Below are 17470 nucleotides of genomic sequence, written 5' to 3'. Positions count from 1 at the left end.
ATTTTTGTTTTATTTACTCAATATTTTTATTTTGTAGAGCTAAATGTGATTACTCGTATCTACTCAATTTTTTAAATTCTGCTGGCTTACAAATTTTGTTTTATTTACTCAACATTTTTATTTTGTAGAGCTAAATGTGATTACTCGTATCTACTCAATTTTTAAAATTCTGCTGGCTTAAAAATTTTGTTTTATTTACTCAATATTTTTATTTTGTAGAGCTAAATATGATTACTCGTATCTACTCAATTTTTTTGCTCACCTTTACTCAACTCGGAAGATTTATGTAACTGATTTCACAGATTTAAAATCTACTCAATATTTTTAAGTGTAAAAATGTTTCACCAAAAAAATTAAGTATAACACTGTTTTACTTTTTAGAGTGTACAATCACACTTTACTGTGGTAAATTAGTAGAATTTTTTATTTTTCAAATTCAGAATAGTGAACTGTCACATATAATCTACTGATTATATAATATTTCACACTTTTTTGCTTTACTTTTGATCATTATCGCTTATCTATCTGATAATCCCAGATTATTAGAATAAGATAAAATAAAATGAAACAGAAGTTAAATAAGATGGAACAGAAAAAGCTTTAAGAACTCCTAAACCTCTGACAGATAGGTTCATTAATGAACGCAGTACTTGTGGTTGGGTTACCTGTATTTTATTATTTTATTAGAAACTGATGTTGAGACGAGTCGAGAGCGATGCGTCTGTGTGAAGCATAGACTGTATACAATATATACAAACAACTGTTTAAACTGGAGTGAAAGAGGCTATCTGTGCTGCAATTGGTCGGTCTGTGTTGATATTTGGGCTGCAGCTATCAACCATTTTACTTATTGAGTATTCAACTAAAACATTCTTTGATTAATCGGATAAAATATATTTCTGCCTGGATTAAGAACAATTATAAATACACAAGAAAAAATAAGACATTTCACTTAATAATGAACTACCAATCTGTTTCCTTTTTTTAGATAAGTTTTATTTCTTAAGTTCACACTGTGCATATAGTAACAAACTGTAACAAAGTGTTGTCACAATACAAAAAAAAGTTATGACTTTTAATACAATACATGCCTAAATATCTCAATGCTGAAATAATATCACAGCAAAAACCTCAAACATTAGGAAAGTATTAATGGAATAATACAAGAAGAAACATGGTATTTTTTATTAATAATAAAAGAAAAAAAACTGAAAAGATTAACAACGTGTTAGTTATTCTTAATTTCAAATAAAAACATAATAGATTTATGGAATTTATGCTTTGTGAGCAGTAAGCTGTCTGACAGGAGAGAATCTCTATAAAAATATATATAAAAAAATATCAGTGATGACATCAGCCCCGCCCCCGTGCATGCTCCCATTTGGAATTAAGAATCAAGAAGTTCAAGAAAAGAACCGATTCACTTTTCATTATTTATGATTTACTGAAAATGATCACTGAAAGGCAGAGTAAACCAGAGAATACGGCATTAAACCCCTTAACAGGCCAGAATTTCTACATTTTCTGCCTGACATTAAACCCCTAAATGATATTTTACATACTATATGTATTGAATATGTAACATGATTAAATGCATATGTAACACAATGACATCAGTCAATGTCAACAAAAAACAACACAAAGTAGAACACACAGAGGTTATTTACATTAAAACACTACTGCTGCACAGCTTCCTGTTAGTTTTACCTTTATATATATAGAAAACAAACATGAAGAATAAGACGGTGTTCTTTCACTGCAGTGAGGAATTCCCACAGCTATATAAGGCCCTTTTTTAGCCATCTATAGCTGACCAATCGACGGTGCCCTATGCAGCTTAATTTAAGTCGTGTCAGTGTGTCTTTGCTATCGTAACTACAGAAAAAGTATGCCTTGCGCAACTCGAAACATGCAAAACGCATGTACTAATTATCTTAATTTATCATGGGTGTGTTTTGGGTGTAATGTGAAATAAACCAATCCGTGTGTTTTCTTGCCATTCCTTTTAAGAGCCAGGTGTGCTCCGACTAATATAGCGGATTGCTATCTTAACGGCGTAGCTCAACGATTTGTCCTCGCTTCTCATCAGAGGAAACTGACCTGCTGGTTCATGCTGTAAAGGTTATTTAAGGTAATTTAAGTAATATAACAGTGACCTATATTTTGTGTGCATTTAGGGTCTGTATACCTTTCAGTAACTGGGTTTCCATTCTTAATCCTTCCATAGAAAAAGAAGAACAACTCCTTTTCCTATTTTAAATATATTTAAATATTTTGGTTCAAGGAAAGCAAGCAGTTTACTAGACTGTAATTAAACTTAAAACATCAAAATACAAAAACATAATATGAACAAAAATAAATTGAAGTGAAACTTATTGGCAAAAGTCTTAGTCTGAAACAAGGGTAGTTATATTGCTGGTAGATAGCATAAACAGTAGAACTAGAATGAGTGTATTGTAGCATTTTGTGATTGAATTAAATCTATGGTGAAGAACAGGGAAACATATGCTGAGATCTTTATGCGCATTGGGAACCTGAGTGTCCAGAGGGGGTATTTTGAGATTAATGAAAGGAAGAGCAAAAAATGAAGAGCTAAATCATGTTAAACTGTAAACATTATATAAACATAACAGAAACACATTTTTTATTAAAGGAGCATTCAGTAGGAAATGAGCATGAGCGTGTAAAATAGCTACAGCAGTCCAATTTCAAAACACTACAGAGAGTTGTCTGCCCTGCGAGCAAGAAAATGTGAAACTCCCTGCCAATATTGACTCTTGTTTTATTCCTTTTTTGGTCACTGAGCTTTTTTGAGATATGCTGAGGCTTTTTAGGCTGTGTAGCAGCTGAGGTTTAACTGAACCAGCCCTGCTTGCTAGAGCTTCCATGCTGCAGCACCACTTGCTGGCTGTTGTGTACTGGCAACCTCAGGGGTGGAGTTAGTTGGGGAATGAGTAGCAGGTGGAGTCAGGGGCCAAAACAAACACAGATACGTGATGCACTGAACAGTCCAAATAGGCACATACTGTCTGAAGCGCTGCTGACAAGAGCTGCCAGTGCTTTAACTCAGCATGTTTCCCTAATCTGATGATACATCCTGATCATTTTATCATTTACTACTGAAAATATAAGACTTGATATATAATATCCTTTAAGCTGGTTGATTTTGGCTGGCATGCTGCATTTGCCACAGGAAGCTCCAAATTTCTATACATTGTACTTTTTTTTCCTCAAGCCATAATCTGTGAAAAACTTCCTCACATTAACCTCAGAATTCCCTCTCTGAACACACAGGATCCCAATGCGCATAAACATCTCAGCACCAGAGTTTTAATTAAATCACAAAATTGTTCAATACTTATCCTAACTTTACAGGTCTACGCTATATCTACCAGCAGAATAAATACCCCTGTATTAAAACTTTCAGTTTGTGCTAAAATCTGCAGCTCAGGCCCTAATTAGCCACAATAATAAACAAAAAAAAAAAAAAAAAAAAAACAAGAAAAAATAAAAAAAAAGGGTTGTTCTCTGTTTTTCTACTGCAGGATTAGAAATAGAAAATTAATGAATTAACTAAAGATATACAAACCATAGACAATCATGTTATTTAATCTTGTGGCACATCTGTGTTTTCCATTGTCAAGATAGTAGTACGCAAGAAATTTACATAAACACACCTCACTTCCAGATCATGCCCTTTAGTGTAGATATATTAATAAACAGCTTCACTATTTAAACAACGCAGGTGGCAGGCATGAAAATAGACTGTTGACAAGGTGTAAGATAGCAATGAGCACGACACGCCTTGCACAGGGTGTAAGATAGAGCCCCTAACCTCTCACTGCTCCTCACTCTCTAGTGGTGAAGTTAAAAATGACACCTGATAAAGCTCACCTGAACTTAAACACACTTCTCTAAACTAAAGCGGATTAATACTGAACTGCTGTTCACACCACTGCGACACTGGAAACACCTCACAAGACCGGCCTGATGTTTTGAAGATGTTCTGTCCCACTTCTCTAGCCATCACAGTTAGCTAGCTATCTTACAACTGACTCTTCACTTCCTGCCTAATCCTAATCTTATCCAAGACAGATACAACTGGAACCGAACAGTTTGAACATATCTACAGTATCTACACTTCATCATATCAGGTGATTAATATAACAAATAGAAACATTAGCAGAATGACTTCAGTAGGGGGTCATTATTGCTGACTAACCCTGATGCCATTCAGTCCCCATCAATGTTGGTTCATCTTCAAACATGTGGGGTTGGTTTACAAACCATGTCACTCCAGGTGTTTAACTTTTGACCAAGAACACAATACAAGAATCACATTGTGTGTGTGTGTGTGTGTGTGTGTGTGTGTGTGTGTGTGTGTGTGTGAGTGTGTGTGTGCGTGAGTGTGTGTGTGTGTGTGTGTGTGTGTGAGTGTGTGTGTGTGAGTGTGTGTGTGAGTGTGTGTGTGTGTGTGTGTGTGTACGCTTCATATTCATCTTCTCTTCTTTTCCATGTAAAATATCCTCATTGAGATTCAGATTCTGCAAAACAGAAAAAAAGACATTGTTAAGCTCACATTAATCACAGTCTCCTGTTATTAACACAGTAAATTCACTCTTAACTCTACTGAACTGTAAAACACCATATTATACTGATTCTTATGAAAATCAGTAATTAACTGTAAATTACAGGCTAATAAATACATTTAGAAGAAATCCCTCCAGTTTAAAGTTTAGAAAATTAAAATAAATGAGACATTTGTCCAGTTTTACTCTGAATTTGCATGTTAATGAGCTCTTCTTTTGTTGGCTTCTTTAATGGCGGAGAACAATAAGTGCCACAGAGTTCTTGTGATTCTTTTTGTGAACATTCATTTTTAAAATCATTTCCATTAGTGTCTGACTGTCTCATATCACGGTTCACTGGCTCACATCAACATTTCAATGTTCCAGAAAACAATTTTTTATAAATCATTAAAAACTAAATTCTTTACCATATTAGTAAATGTTATTTGTCTGAAATGACACAGAGCTTTTCAGTGTGTGTTCAGTCATGTGGTGTGAAAAGCAAATAGTACAGTTTAAATATAAACCATAGTTTTATTTTCTGTAAACAAACAGAAATTCAGCAACTTACTTCACTTTCAGATTAGACTAATGTATCATCATCGGGTAACAGCTTCTGTTCTGACTCTTCTAGTTCATTACCACTCGGATCCTGCTCTTTTAAAGGTGATGAGGGGTTTTCTGAAGCCGGAGCAGTGAAGCTTTCAACTTTAATCCTGCATTTGTCCAGCCTGCAGAGAAAAACTTACATTAACAAACAGTAAAACTGAGATCATAGAAAACCTAGTTTGTCTGTAATCACAGGGTGAATTGGGTCACATAGAACCAGAACAGATCAGCAAATGAAGCGAAATTCCAGTTACAGTGCTGTGAAAATATATTTGTCCCCTACAGATTACTTTTGTTTTTGTATCATAATTACATTTTTAAGATTAATAAATACATTTTAATATCACTTGAGTACATTTTAAACAATTTTGTTTATTAAGAGAAAAATCAAACCAATTCAAACCACTCTAGGCCTGTGTGAAAAAGTGTTTGCCCCTAAACCTAATAACTTGGTCGTACCACTCTTGGCGGCAACAACTGCAATCAGACTTTACTGATACTGATAATGAGTCTTTCTCATCTCTGTAGATGAATGTTGTTCCACTCTTCTTTACAGAATTGTTGTAATTCATCTACACTACCACAGACCATGGCATTCCCACCACCATGCATGACTGTAGGCGTGACACACTTGTCTTTGTACTCCTCACCTGATTGCTGACACACATGCTGGAGACCATCTGAACCAAACAAATTAATCTTGGTCTCATCAGACCATAGGACATGGTTCCAGTAATCCATGTGTTTTGCTGACGTGTCTTCAGCAAACTGTCTTCAATACAGTATCTACACTCCATCATATCAGGTGATTAATATGACAAATAGAAACATTAGTGGAAAGACTTGAGTAGGGGGTCATTATTGCTGACTAACCCTGATGCCATTCAGTCCCCATCAATGTTGGTTCATCTTTTAACATGTGGGGATTGATGAACATGCCACTGCAGGTGTTTCCATTTTGACCAAGAAGAATCCACCATGTGTCAATGAATTACATTGTGTGTGTATTTGTCTGTTAGTGTGTGTGTGTGTGTGTGTGTGTGTAATTAATCTTCTCTTCTTTTCCATGTAAAATATACTCAGTAAGATTCAGATTATGCAAAACTGATTAACTAATTAACCGTAAATGACAGGAGAATAAATAAAAAGAAAAGAAATCCCTCCAGTTTTAGGTTTAGAAAATTACAATAAATGAGACATTTTTACAATTTTACTCTGAATTTGCATGTTCATTAGTTCTTCTTTTGTTGGCTTCCATAATGTTGGAGAACAATAAGTGCCACAAAATCATTGTGATTTTTTTTGAAAACATAATTTAAAAAAATCTGATTACCATTTAAATCAATTGATCATTTCCATCAGTGTCTGACTGTCTCATATCATGGTTCATTGGCTCACATCAACGTTTTAATGTTCCAGAAAACTTATTTTCATAAATCATTAAAAACAAAATTCTTTACCATATTAGTAAATGTAATTTGTCTGAATGACACAGAGCTTTTCAGTGTGTGTTCAGTCATGTGGTGTGAAAAGCAAATAATACAATTTAAATATAATTTATAGTTTTATTTTCAGTAAAGAAACAGAAATTCAGCAACTTACTTTACTTTCAGTTTAGGAAATTTAGTCCTTAGCTCAGGTAACAGCTTCAGTTCTGACTCTTTTATTTCATTACCGCTCAGATCCAGCTCTTTTAAAGGTGATGAGGGGTTTTCTTTTAGAGCTGAAGCCAGATCAGCAAAGCCTTCATTCTTAATACTGCATCCAGCCAGCCTGCAGAGAAAAACTTACATTAACACACAGTAAAACTGAGATCATGGAAAACCTAGTTTGTCTGTAATCACAGGGTGAATTAGATCACATAGAACCAGAACAGATCAGCAAATGAAGCGAAATTCTAGTTACAGTGCTGAGAAAAATATTTGCCCCTACAGATTTCTTTTGTTTTTGCTTTTGCACCATACTTCCATTTTTAAGATTAATAAATACATTTTCATATTAGAATATAACCTGAGTAAATATAAAAAAGTTCATTTATTAAGAGACAAATCTATTCAATCCGATCTGGCTCTGTGTGAAAAAAAAGTGTTTGCCCCCTAAATCTAATAACTTGTTGTTAGTAAGTTGTTCCACTCTTGGCAGCAACAACTGCAATCAAGCTTTAACGATAACTGGCACTGAGTCTTTTACATCTCTGTGGAGGAATTTTGGTCCACTCTTCTTTACAGAATGTTTTACAACTGCTAAGAAGCATTTACCAGTACTTGAGGTACTTTTTCTAAACTCTAAATACAGCAACACAACTACCTCTCTACCACTGTTAAAATAATAAAAGCTAGAGACATTACAGAAACTTTTTGTATAACTTTTTATTAAAAATGTTACTTGAGTGTCAAATGTGTGTAACATATCATTTAAAATAATGTACAAAAATTAAATACACAAACACAAAAATAATCCTTACTCTTCTTTGAACACCACCACCAATTCTTACTCCTCTCTCTCCCTTATTCTGGCACAACTATTCCTTTCCAGGGTTGGACGTAAGTGCAGAAATATATATTTAATAAAATAAACAAACTAATAAACTAACAAACAAACATGATAAACAAAAGTATTACTGAAAACAAACTGAAAGAAAACACGTGTAGGGAAACGTAAAACAAAAATAAACAATACAAGGATAACTAAACTATAAAAACTAGACAAAGAATACAAAACTCAAAAAGACTTAACTAGAAAACAGGAACCTAACAGCAAGCAGCATGAGACAAAACAAACCTGACAAGACTACGAACGGCAAACAAACCAACAAAAGACTAGACAAAGAAGACTTAAAACAAAGGGGCTTATATACACGAGGAGGGAACAGGAAACTGGAAACACCTGAGGATCAATCAAGAGGGGGCGTGGTTACAAATAACTGATGACAGGGTGGGGCTAGGGCGGAGACAGGACCAAAACACAACAGTAAGCACATGACTGGGAAACACATGACAGGTAAACAGAGGAGAGGAGCACAAGAGACCAAATGAGGGAGAAACAAGACAGACATGGGCTAAGCTGTGACAGTAAGCATGTTTAAAACAGGCCCATTAAATGCATATTGTATGATAGTAACATGAACTGTATGAACAGTGTAGTCCACATCAGACAGCGGTTGTGTTAAGCGTACTTAGAGATTTGTAAATGTGAATACAGATTGTAAAAAGCATGTAATCAACTGCAAATACTGTAATTCAGACACATTGGAGGGTTTTTGAGCATAAATGTCCTGTTTAAGATCAGCCACAGCATTTCAATCAGACTTTCACTAAGACACTCCAAAACGTGGTGGACTTGCCGGTGTGATTTGGATCATTGTCCTGCTACAAAACTGAAGTAGGCCTGATGTTAAGGTCAATAAAGCAAATTGACACTAGAAGACTAGAAAACAGTTAATAATTCCTGTCTAGTAGAAAAAAAGTGTCAAGATTTTAATCTAAACACTTCAGAATTTATTTACATTTGGGTCCAAACGGGCGTTAGGATACCCTGAAGCTGGAGGTCAGTGTTCATTTCTCTTTGTTCAGGAAATGTATTTTATATTTTTTATGTTGGTGAAGCTGCCAGGGTAGAATTTGCACTGTTACTGGAAGTGGATATGTCTTATGATCTAAAAGTAATTAATTAATAATAATTCTATAAAAAGAGACAGGGTGTTGAACAGGTTAAAAAGGGATAAAGTACAAATAATTTTCCTGCAGGAATCACATTTATCCCCAATCAAACATAAAAAATGGAAAAGGTTTGGCTATAAATAAACACATAATTCTTCGTTTAAACGCATGAAGAACAGAAGCGGGGTTGTAATTATGTTTAGAAATTAACTAGAGAAAAAAATGATTTGTATTTGTAAATTGATACAATGTTTGAACAAATGCCAATAAAGTTGTTCAATGTTTATGTTCCTCCTAATAGTAATAATGCCTTTTTTTCAATTCTTTGATTTGCTTGCTTCCGAGAGCCAAAGAACATTAATTTGCAGAGGTGACTTTAACTTAGTCCTCCACCATAGACTGGACACTACTGTTACTAAGAGGATCCAATCCAGGAAGATAAGATTAATGAACAACATCTCAGTAGATTTGGGTCTATTGGACATATGGAGAGATCAGGGACTATATTACTCAGTTCCTCATTAAGCCTATTTAAAATTGAATTACTTCTTTATGCATGTAAAAGACGACTGCAGTATAAAAGATCCAAATGTTTCAGACCACCAGATATACCAGCTCTACATCTTAAACTACAACTGAATACACTTTCCAGAACTTTAGTTTGGTGACTGAATATAGAATTTTAAATAACCTTATTATCATTAAACAGATGAAGGATGAAAGTAAACAGTTTTTCTAAATCAATGATAAAGGAGAGGTTAGCTCTACTGTACACTGGGATGCTGCATCCTAAGGGGAAAGTTATTTTCAGTCGTAACAGCTCATTAAAGGATAAAAGAATATACATATAAAACCCTTGATAGAGAACTTGAGCAACTTTTACTATTATATTTTAAGTAGTTTTGAAATCAGTACTTTGACTTTTTTCTTGAGTAAAAAGCTTGAGTTGATCCTTTAACTTCTACAGAAGTATTTATAACCCTAGTATCTGTACTTCTCCCTACAGAGTAATGAATGTAAATACTTTTGTTCCACAAATACTTTTTTCTCTCTCTCTTATCCCTACCCAACTCCTCCTCTCCCTTTTCCTTTTTTAACTACATCTTTTCTGGTACTATTTTAAGTTTGGAACATGAGGCATGCTGTATTCAAGACATTGTAAATAAAATAAAAAGATGCAGAATTGTGATAGTGGATAATCTTGTTTGTTAATAAAATGTAAACACGTTTGAAACACGATTATTAAATGCATATTGTGTGATAGCAACATGAATTATATGAACAGTGTAGTCCTCATCAGATTTAAAAATGTGAATACAGATTAGACAAAAGCATGTTAGCGTCTGTAAAACACTGTAATTCAGACACATTGGAGGGTTTTTGAGCATGAATGTCCTGTTTAAGATCAAACCACAGCAACCCTCAATTAGATTTTCACTAAACTACTTCAAAACCTTCATTTATTTATTTATTTTTCAGCTATTCTAAGGTGGACTAGCCGCTGTGATTCAGATCATTGTCCTGCTGCAGATCCCAAGTAAGCCTGATCTTAAGATCAATAAAGCAAATTGACACTAGAAAACTAGAAAACAGTTAATAATTCCTGTCTAGTAGAAAAAAAAGATTCTTACCTTAAAAGTTCAGAATCCATTTACCTTTTTCAAATGTCATAATAAGTAATATTTCTATAGTTATTGTGGATTCCCTTAAACAGTGTTAGATTACAACTATAATGAGCAGCGGTGGGTTTCCCCAAAACGATCAGGCCTAGCGAATAAGGAACGAACTAAAGAATGACGTGAGTAAAGAACGAGCTAGTTCTGCTCCAGCTCATCCCAAATCACCATCTCTGTTGGGTTTAGGTCAGGGAATTGTGTAGGCCATGCACTTTTTTGTTTACTAGATAATTCCATATGCGTCTAGGGTTGCGCGGTCTGACAATATTTCGGTCTACCACGGTATTTAAATATGGTGACGGTATTGTAAAATGGTGACGGTATATTAACCACCTGATGTGCCAAACCTGTACTTTGAAAAACGGGACATTTAAAACATTCTGCACATCCACAATGAAAGAGCAGTGAGAGGGGTAAGCAGTTGGTGCTCACTGATTGGTTATGGGGTGGGGCTTCTCACTGAGGTGATCATACAGCAAAAACTCAATAAACTCTACAGGTTTCACTAATTTTCACCAAAATTATCACCACAAATAACCCAATTTGTGCTGGAGTGGCAATAAAACCCCAACAACCAACCAACCACTGAAATGATCAGATTTATCAGTTTATCCTGCAGCGTGGGGGGTTCTGGTGTATGAGTTACTCACAGGTAAAGTTACAGCTGCTTCTCAAATATTCCTCATCTCCTGTTTTTTTTTATCTCTCTCGCGCTCATATTCTAATCCCATACAGAATTCTGCAGTTTCCTCAGGGTTTTCTGTCGTTATTTTGTGGCTAGCTCGAGCGCTGTAAATATAAGTAATTCTGCGGACCACTGCTGTAGTGGAAACAGCGCTTATAAATAAATTAACAAACACGAAAATGAGGGTATTCAATCTGTAATTTCAGTTCATTTTATTTTTTTCTTTTAATTATTGTTTTTATTAATTTCAGTTAAGGAGAACTTTCACTTTCAGTTTTCGTTATTTCATTCGCTTCCGTTAACAATAATACTTTGTTACTTAGCTATATGGTGATTATCAGGCCATAGCTTTATATAAAATAAAAATAGTATTAAAAAACAGATGATAACATCACAGACTATTTTCTGGAGCCTTTCCTCGGGCCGTGTCGGGTCCGGGCAGAGAAATCAAAGTATCCTGCTATTTAAAAGAATGGGAAATTAATAACAATAATAATATAGTTCTGCATACTAGAGTTTAGACTGTCTGCCTGAACTCGAGCCTGAACGCGAGGGCATCTGCGCGTTTAAAGCTCCGCAGGTGGATTAATGGGTGCGCGGCTCGCGGGGATTTGGTGCTTCTTCTACTGCTTATGGGCTGCATGACGTGCGGTCTCTCAGCCTGCCAGTCAGACAACAGTGTCAGCAGATAAATCACCTGCGTTTTCCTAAAGGACAAACCCATCAAACATGCTGCTGACCTCTCCGTAAAAAATCACACAGTGTCTGTCTGGCTTAAAATAGTTAGATACAGCTATTAAATGAATAAATCAACATTCATTGAAAAGACCAGTAAGAAGTTCTGTATGCTAAATAACAAAGACTGCAGCAACAAGCTAGAAGCTAATAAGAGCATTTAATAAAACCAGAAAAATAGATATGAAATCGGACAATAACCAACTAAACTAAGTTCAAAATGCTGAAAGAAATATAATCTAACGAATTCTAAAATATCAAAATAGTGAACACAGGTACAAATATAAACTAATATACACTAATATAATACCGTGCAGTGAAACGAGACGAGAGTCATTGGATAAACGCTGGGCTTTGTCCCGCCCATCGGACGCTCAGCTGGCCCGGACACTCAGCTTCTGCATGATGATTGGATGATCTGTCTGAAGCTGAATCCTTTTTTGATTGAGAGCGAAATGAGCAAATCAGTGATCTTTTGGTGTAAACGTCCGTGCTGGGAGCATTTAACTTTCATTCTGTTCTGAGTTAAACCGGAGACTTTCCAAATCCTCTTTAATAAAAATGACTAGCGACAAATCCAGCTTCTATTTGTGGTGTTTTTTTTTTCACTCTTTCTGACTTCTATCTCTCTTTCTGACTTCTATCTCTCTTTCTGACTTCTATCACTCTTTCTGACTTCTATCACTCTTTCTGACTTCTACCTCTTTTTCTGACTTGTATCGCAGTTTCTGTCCAGTGGGTGCTGCTGAGCCCCTCCACCGTCACAAAACACACATAGACGGACACACTTCACACTAGCCTCAAGCCAGTCCCAGCCATGTAGCAAGCTGCAGACAGTTTAAATGTTATGGACCAGATTTTGGCGAAGTCATTTGATAGTCTTCCTTATGAAGAAAAACTAAAGAGTTAAACAGCAGGGCAGATCAAATGCTCAAAAGGTGGGGAAAAGTAACAGGTATTTTCAGCTGTTGTGTGTGATAAAGTGAGCTGGCTGACTTTATATAAGAAAAATAAATAAAAACTAGTAAATCACTCAATAAAAGAAATATGGTGGATAAAAACGGTACAAAATTTAAGCAATGTAAAAAAATATATATATACTTAAACAGAAATGTCTTAATAAATTGTTATTTATGGATTTCTTTATTAACATTATTTAATTTTTCTTTTGATTTATTTGAATATTTATTTACATGACTATTTATTTCTGTATTCATTTATTTCCTGATTTATTTATTTCTGTATTTCCTTGTGCTTATATTATAATGAAGGGGCGTGTTTTTCACATACCGGCTCGGCAATCAAGCCCAGAGAAAGAGGAGCTGATGTGAGGAAGTTAGAAGAGTCTAGGAGCTGAAATGTCGGGGTGAAGGTCGGTATCGGATCTGCTTAGAGAGGCAGCTGCTCGCCTTGATGAAATGGATCAGATTATATATTACTAAGTGATCTTTATTAAATAATCTTTATAAATCTCATTCACTAAACGACCATGTTCAGACCAAGTTCTTGAGCGCTAGGCAAATACATGTAAAAGTGACCTGAATTAGCGTTATGCTAGCGCAGGGGTACTCGAACTCCGGCCTGGATCCAAACCGAAATAAGGTGGACTAAGCATATACTTTACGTGATCGTAGTCCAGTTATGGAGAGAAAAATACTTAGATATTCAGTACAAAGAAACGTTTTCCTAACGTTAGGTTAAAGTCAACCACGGTCACACCATCTGCATTTGGAAAACGCTCGGTCGCGCTATCTACACCGAAAACTCCAGTGCGCGTCTAAACCGTGTTTTACGGTAGCCGCGTGCACAGCGCACCCGGAGTAGCAGAGACTCGTGCTTCTCGTGCAGAGACTTAAAATGGAAAAGAAACTAGTTTTACACCTAAATAAATATGATTTAACGAGATCTAATCCACAAATATACACCAGAAAGACCACTTCTTATCTGTAGAACAGTGTAACGTTTTGGAGATGTTTGGAGAGCTATTAAATAAGCAAATCAAATGGTTATCATATCACAGCTATAAATTCTTAGAGATCTTATTTCATGTATCCCAGATATATGTTTGAAGTGATTACTGTATCATTTTGGAGTAATTGGATACCTAACTTAGAAAAACTTCAATACCGCCCAACCCTATATGCGTCAATTAATAGTATTCATGTTTTAATATTAATCTACAATGTAGAAAATAAATTAAATGGAAAAGTAAAGAAAAACATTGAATGAGACGTGTCCAAAATTTTGACTGGTAATCTATTTGCAAGTTGACAAACCCCAGAATTTCCCCAGATGAACGACCATAATGATTGGTTAAAAGTCCCTGATTATTAAATATTACCTGCACATTCACTGCAGAGTCCCCTTTACAATACATGTAGGTGTGATTAAAGACACCGCAGGCGTCCCGTGCACTGCATCTTCAGTACCAGGGATTTTCCCAATAGCAGGGAAATATATTGTGTTGTGCAGTAAAGCCCTCTCTGGTGGGAATTGGGTATAAGTGTGTGTATGGCACACTAACAGCCTGATTACAGAATGCACAGACTTGGAGACTTTGCTGTGTGTGTGGGTGTGTGTGAGTGTGTGTGTGTGTGAGAGTGTGTGTGTGTGAGAGTGTGTGTGAGTGTGTGTGTGTGTGTGAGTGTGTGTGTGTGTGTGTGTGTGTGTGTATGTGTGTGTGTGTGTGTGTGAGTGTGTGTGTGTGAGTGTGTGTGTGAGAGTGTGTGTGTGTGAGAGTGTGTGTGTGTGTGTGTTTGTGTGTGAGTGTGTGTGTGTGTGAGAGAGAGTGTGAGTGTGTGTGTGTGTGAGTGTGTTTGTGTGTGTGTGTGTTTGTGTGTGTGAGTGTGAGAGAGAGTGTGAGTGTTTGTGTGTGTGAGTGTGTGTGAGAGAGAGTGTGAGTGTGTGTGTGTGTGAGTGTGTTTGTGTGTGTGAGTGTGTGTGAGTGTGTGTGTGTGTGAGAGAGTGTGTGAGTGTGTGTGTGTGTGAGAGAGAGTGTGAGTGTATGTGTGTGTGAGTGTGTTTGTGTGTGAGTGTGTGTGTGTGTGTGAGTGTGTGTGTGTGAGTGTGTGTGAGAGAGAGTGTGAGTGTGTGTGTGTGTGAGTGTGTTTGTGTGTGTGAGTGTGTGTGAGTGTGTGTGTGTGTGTGAGAGAGAGTGTGAGTGTATGTGTGTGTGTGAGTGTTTGTGTGTTAGTGTGTGTGTGTGTGTGTGTGTGAGAGTGTGTGTGTGTGTGTTTATTTATATATTTGGGAATTAACTTTTTTTTAATTGTTATGATGACTTTGCCAGTTAAATGAGTGAGTACCGGTAGGTTTGGAGGCACTTGTTCAAAGACGGGTAAGACTTCTCAGGGCCAGTGAGGGGCAACCTGAGGCAGAAAGGTGTCGACCACTCAAAGCAAGTGTATGTGTAATGTGATGCTTCAGCTCCAAAAGCATCAAAGGGGGGACTGTAAGAATTAGGTGACTGGCTTACCTCCCTTCACTCAATGGCATGATTATCATAAGTAACTTACAAACCAGGGTGTCTCTCTCCAGACATGTGGAGAAAACTTTCCTCAAATGTGTGGAGGGAAAACCATTTGGCATAATTAGCAAACAAATAAGGCAAACCAAGAAGGGCTTTAACACTTCTTCTGTGAAGATGTGTAATCAACAACCATCACAATCAGAGGGATCTGGCATAGACATGAAGGTTTCATAATTTAATCAAGAGTCAGCTGCTCTCCTCTCAGTAATACACATTTGGTACCACATCCTTAACAGGAGGAGCTTAGATAGAAAGGGGTATTTTCAAATGTATATATGGTGTGTTCTTGAGCTGCTGGTGGTTCAGTTCAGCTCCGCCAAACCCGAGTTACATCCATGTATCTATATTTTTCATCAAGTTCGAAGAGACGTCCTTTTTTCTTACACTAGGCCAGGGGTGTCCAAACCTTTTTTTTGTTGGGGGCCAGAAGGAGAAATATATTTAAAGTCAGGGGCCACAGACTCTGTAATGAAACAAATAATGAAATATATCACTTTAAATAATACATTTTCCTGATTACTTTCAGTGCACCCTCTCTGCTTCTCTTTGGCCCGTTTTCCTGCGATATAACTGCGCACTCTCTCGGCTTTTAGACTCTGTGGCCCGTTTTTCTGTGCTACAACTGCGCACTCTGTCCCCTTTCAGACTGTTTGGCCTGGGCTACAACTTTAATCTCTCCGCTTTTAGACTCTTTGGCCAGTTTCTGACACCTAGCGTTCAAACTTTGAATCTCACATTATAAAAACCTGCTTAACAGCGGGCCAACTTTCATTCTATTTCTAAAATACCTCACGGGCCGCTCCTAAAAAGGAAACGGGCCCCAAATGGCCCGTGGGCAGTAGTTTGGACACCCCTGCACCCTGCATTTAGTCCACAAGCTCTGCCTCAGAGAGAGTATTTAGTACATGTGGAAACATTATCACATTTAAAAGAGCAGCTCTGAAGCCAGATAATGTTGCTAAGGTATTACAGGTGGTTGCTAAGGAATACCTAGGCAGTTGCTAAGTATTCAAAGTAGTTGCTAAGGTGTTTGAAAAGGTTTTGCTAGGCAGTTGGTAAGATGTTTCAGATGGTTGACATGTTGTTAAGGTGGTTGTTATCACATCTATGGTGATTGCTAATGTTTTGCTAGATTGTTGCTACCATATTCCAAGTGGTTGCTAAGGTGTGGATAAGCATTTGCTAAGTAAATGTCAAGTGGACGCTAAGGTGTTGCTAATTTATTACTAAGCAGTTTCCATCATATCTAAAGTGGTTGCTAATGTTTTGTTAAGGGGTTTCTATCCTATCTGTGGTGGTTGCAAATGTGTTGCAAGGCATTCTCTAAGGTATTCCAGGAGGTTGCTAAGGTGTTGCTAGGCAGTTGCAAATGTATTCCAAGTGGTTGCTAAGGCGTAGCTAATTAGTTGCTAAGATGTTCCAGGTGTTTGCTAAGATGTTCAAGGTGGTTGCTAAGGTGTTCCAGGTGGTTGCTTGGTTGTTGCTATAATATAATGGTGGTTGCTAAGGTATTGCTAGGCAGTTGCTAACATATTCCAACTGGTTGCTAAGGTGTTGCTAGGCAGTTGCTATGATTTCAGAAAAGGTTACGAAGGTGTTTCTAGGCAGTTGCTAAGTGGTTGCTAAGGTGTTGCTATGGTATCCATGTTGGTTGCTAGGTAGTTTCTAAGTGGTTGCTAAAGTGTTACTAGGTGGTTAAGGTATTACTGTGGTGTCCGTGGTGGTTGATACGGTGTTGCTAAGCATTTGCTTGGTAGTTGGTAAGGTGTTGCTAGGTGGTTGCTAAGGTGTTGCTTAAGCCATATAAGTTGGTCTTCGTATCTTAAAAATTGTGGCTGGCTATGCTGCTAACCGATATCTGTATTTATCGCAATTAAAAATGTTTCAATAGTGGTGATATAATTTTTGTGGTATTTCAATATGAATTATTTACAGAATCAGTTTTTACTGCCGCCAGTTCACAGAGCTGAGCATAATCAGCCTCCATAGACGGGCTACGTCAGTGCGTG

General features: G+C 36.7%; 1 protein-coding gene across 2 annotated transcripts in view; it reads right to left on the bottom strand.

The window, feature by feature from the left end:
* Positions 1-974: 974 nt before the first annotated feature.
* Positions 975-17470, bottom strand: part of LOC103038098 (ribonuclease inhibitor-like) — a 316182-nt gene continuing 299686 nt past the window's right edge. For both annotated transcript variants that reach the window (XM_049463187.1, XM_049463188.1), the window contains 3 exons: positions 6780-6950; positions 5140-5299; positions 975-4544 (listed from right to left, as the gene is read on the bottom strand). In XM_049463187.1, coding sequence (XP_049319144.1) covers positions 5152-5299; positions 6780-6950 — 319 coding nt within the window. In that variant the 3' untranslated portion in view covers positions 975-4544; positions 5140-5151. The remainder of the gene's footprint in view (positions 4545-5139; positions 5300-6779; positions 6951-17470) is intronic.

Source organism: Astyanax mexicanus, chromosome 13 (genome assembly GCF_023375975.1).
Source record: "Astyanax mexicanus isolate ESR-SI-001 chromosome 13, AstMex3_surface, whole genome shotgun sequence".
Classification (NCBI taxonomy): domain Eukaryota; kingdom Metazoa; phylum Chordata; class Actinopteri; order Characiformes; family Acestrorhamphidae; genus Astyanax; species Astyanax mexicanus.
This window is presented reverse-complemented; position numbering and strand designations above follow the sequence as displayed.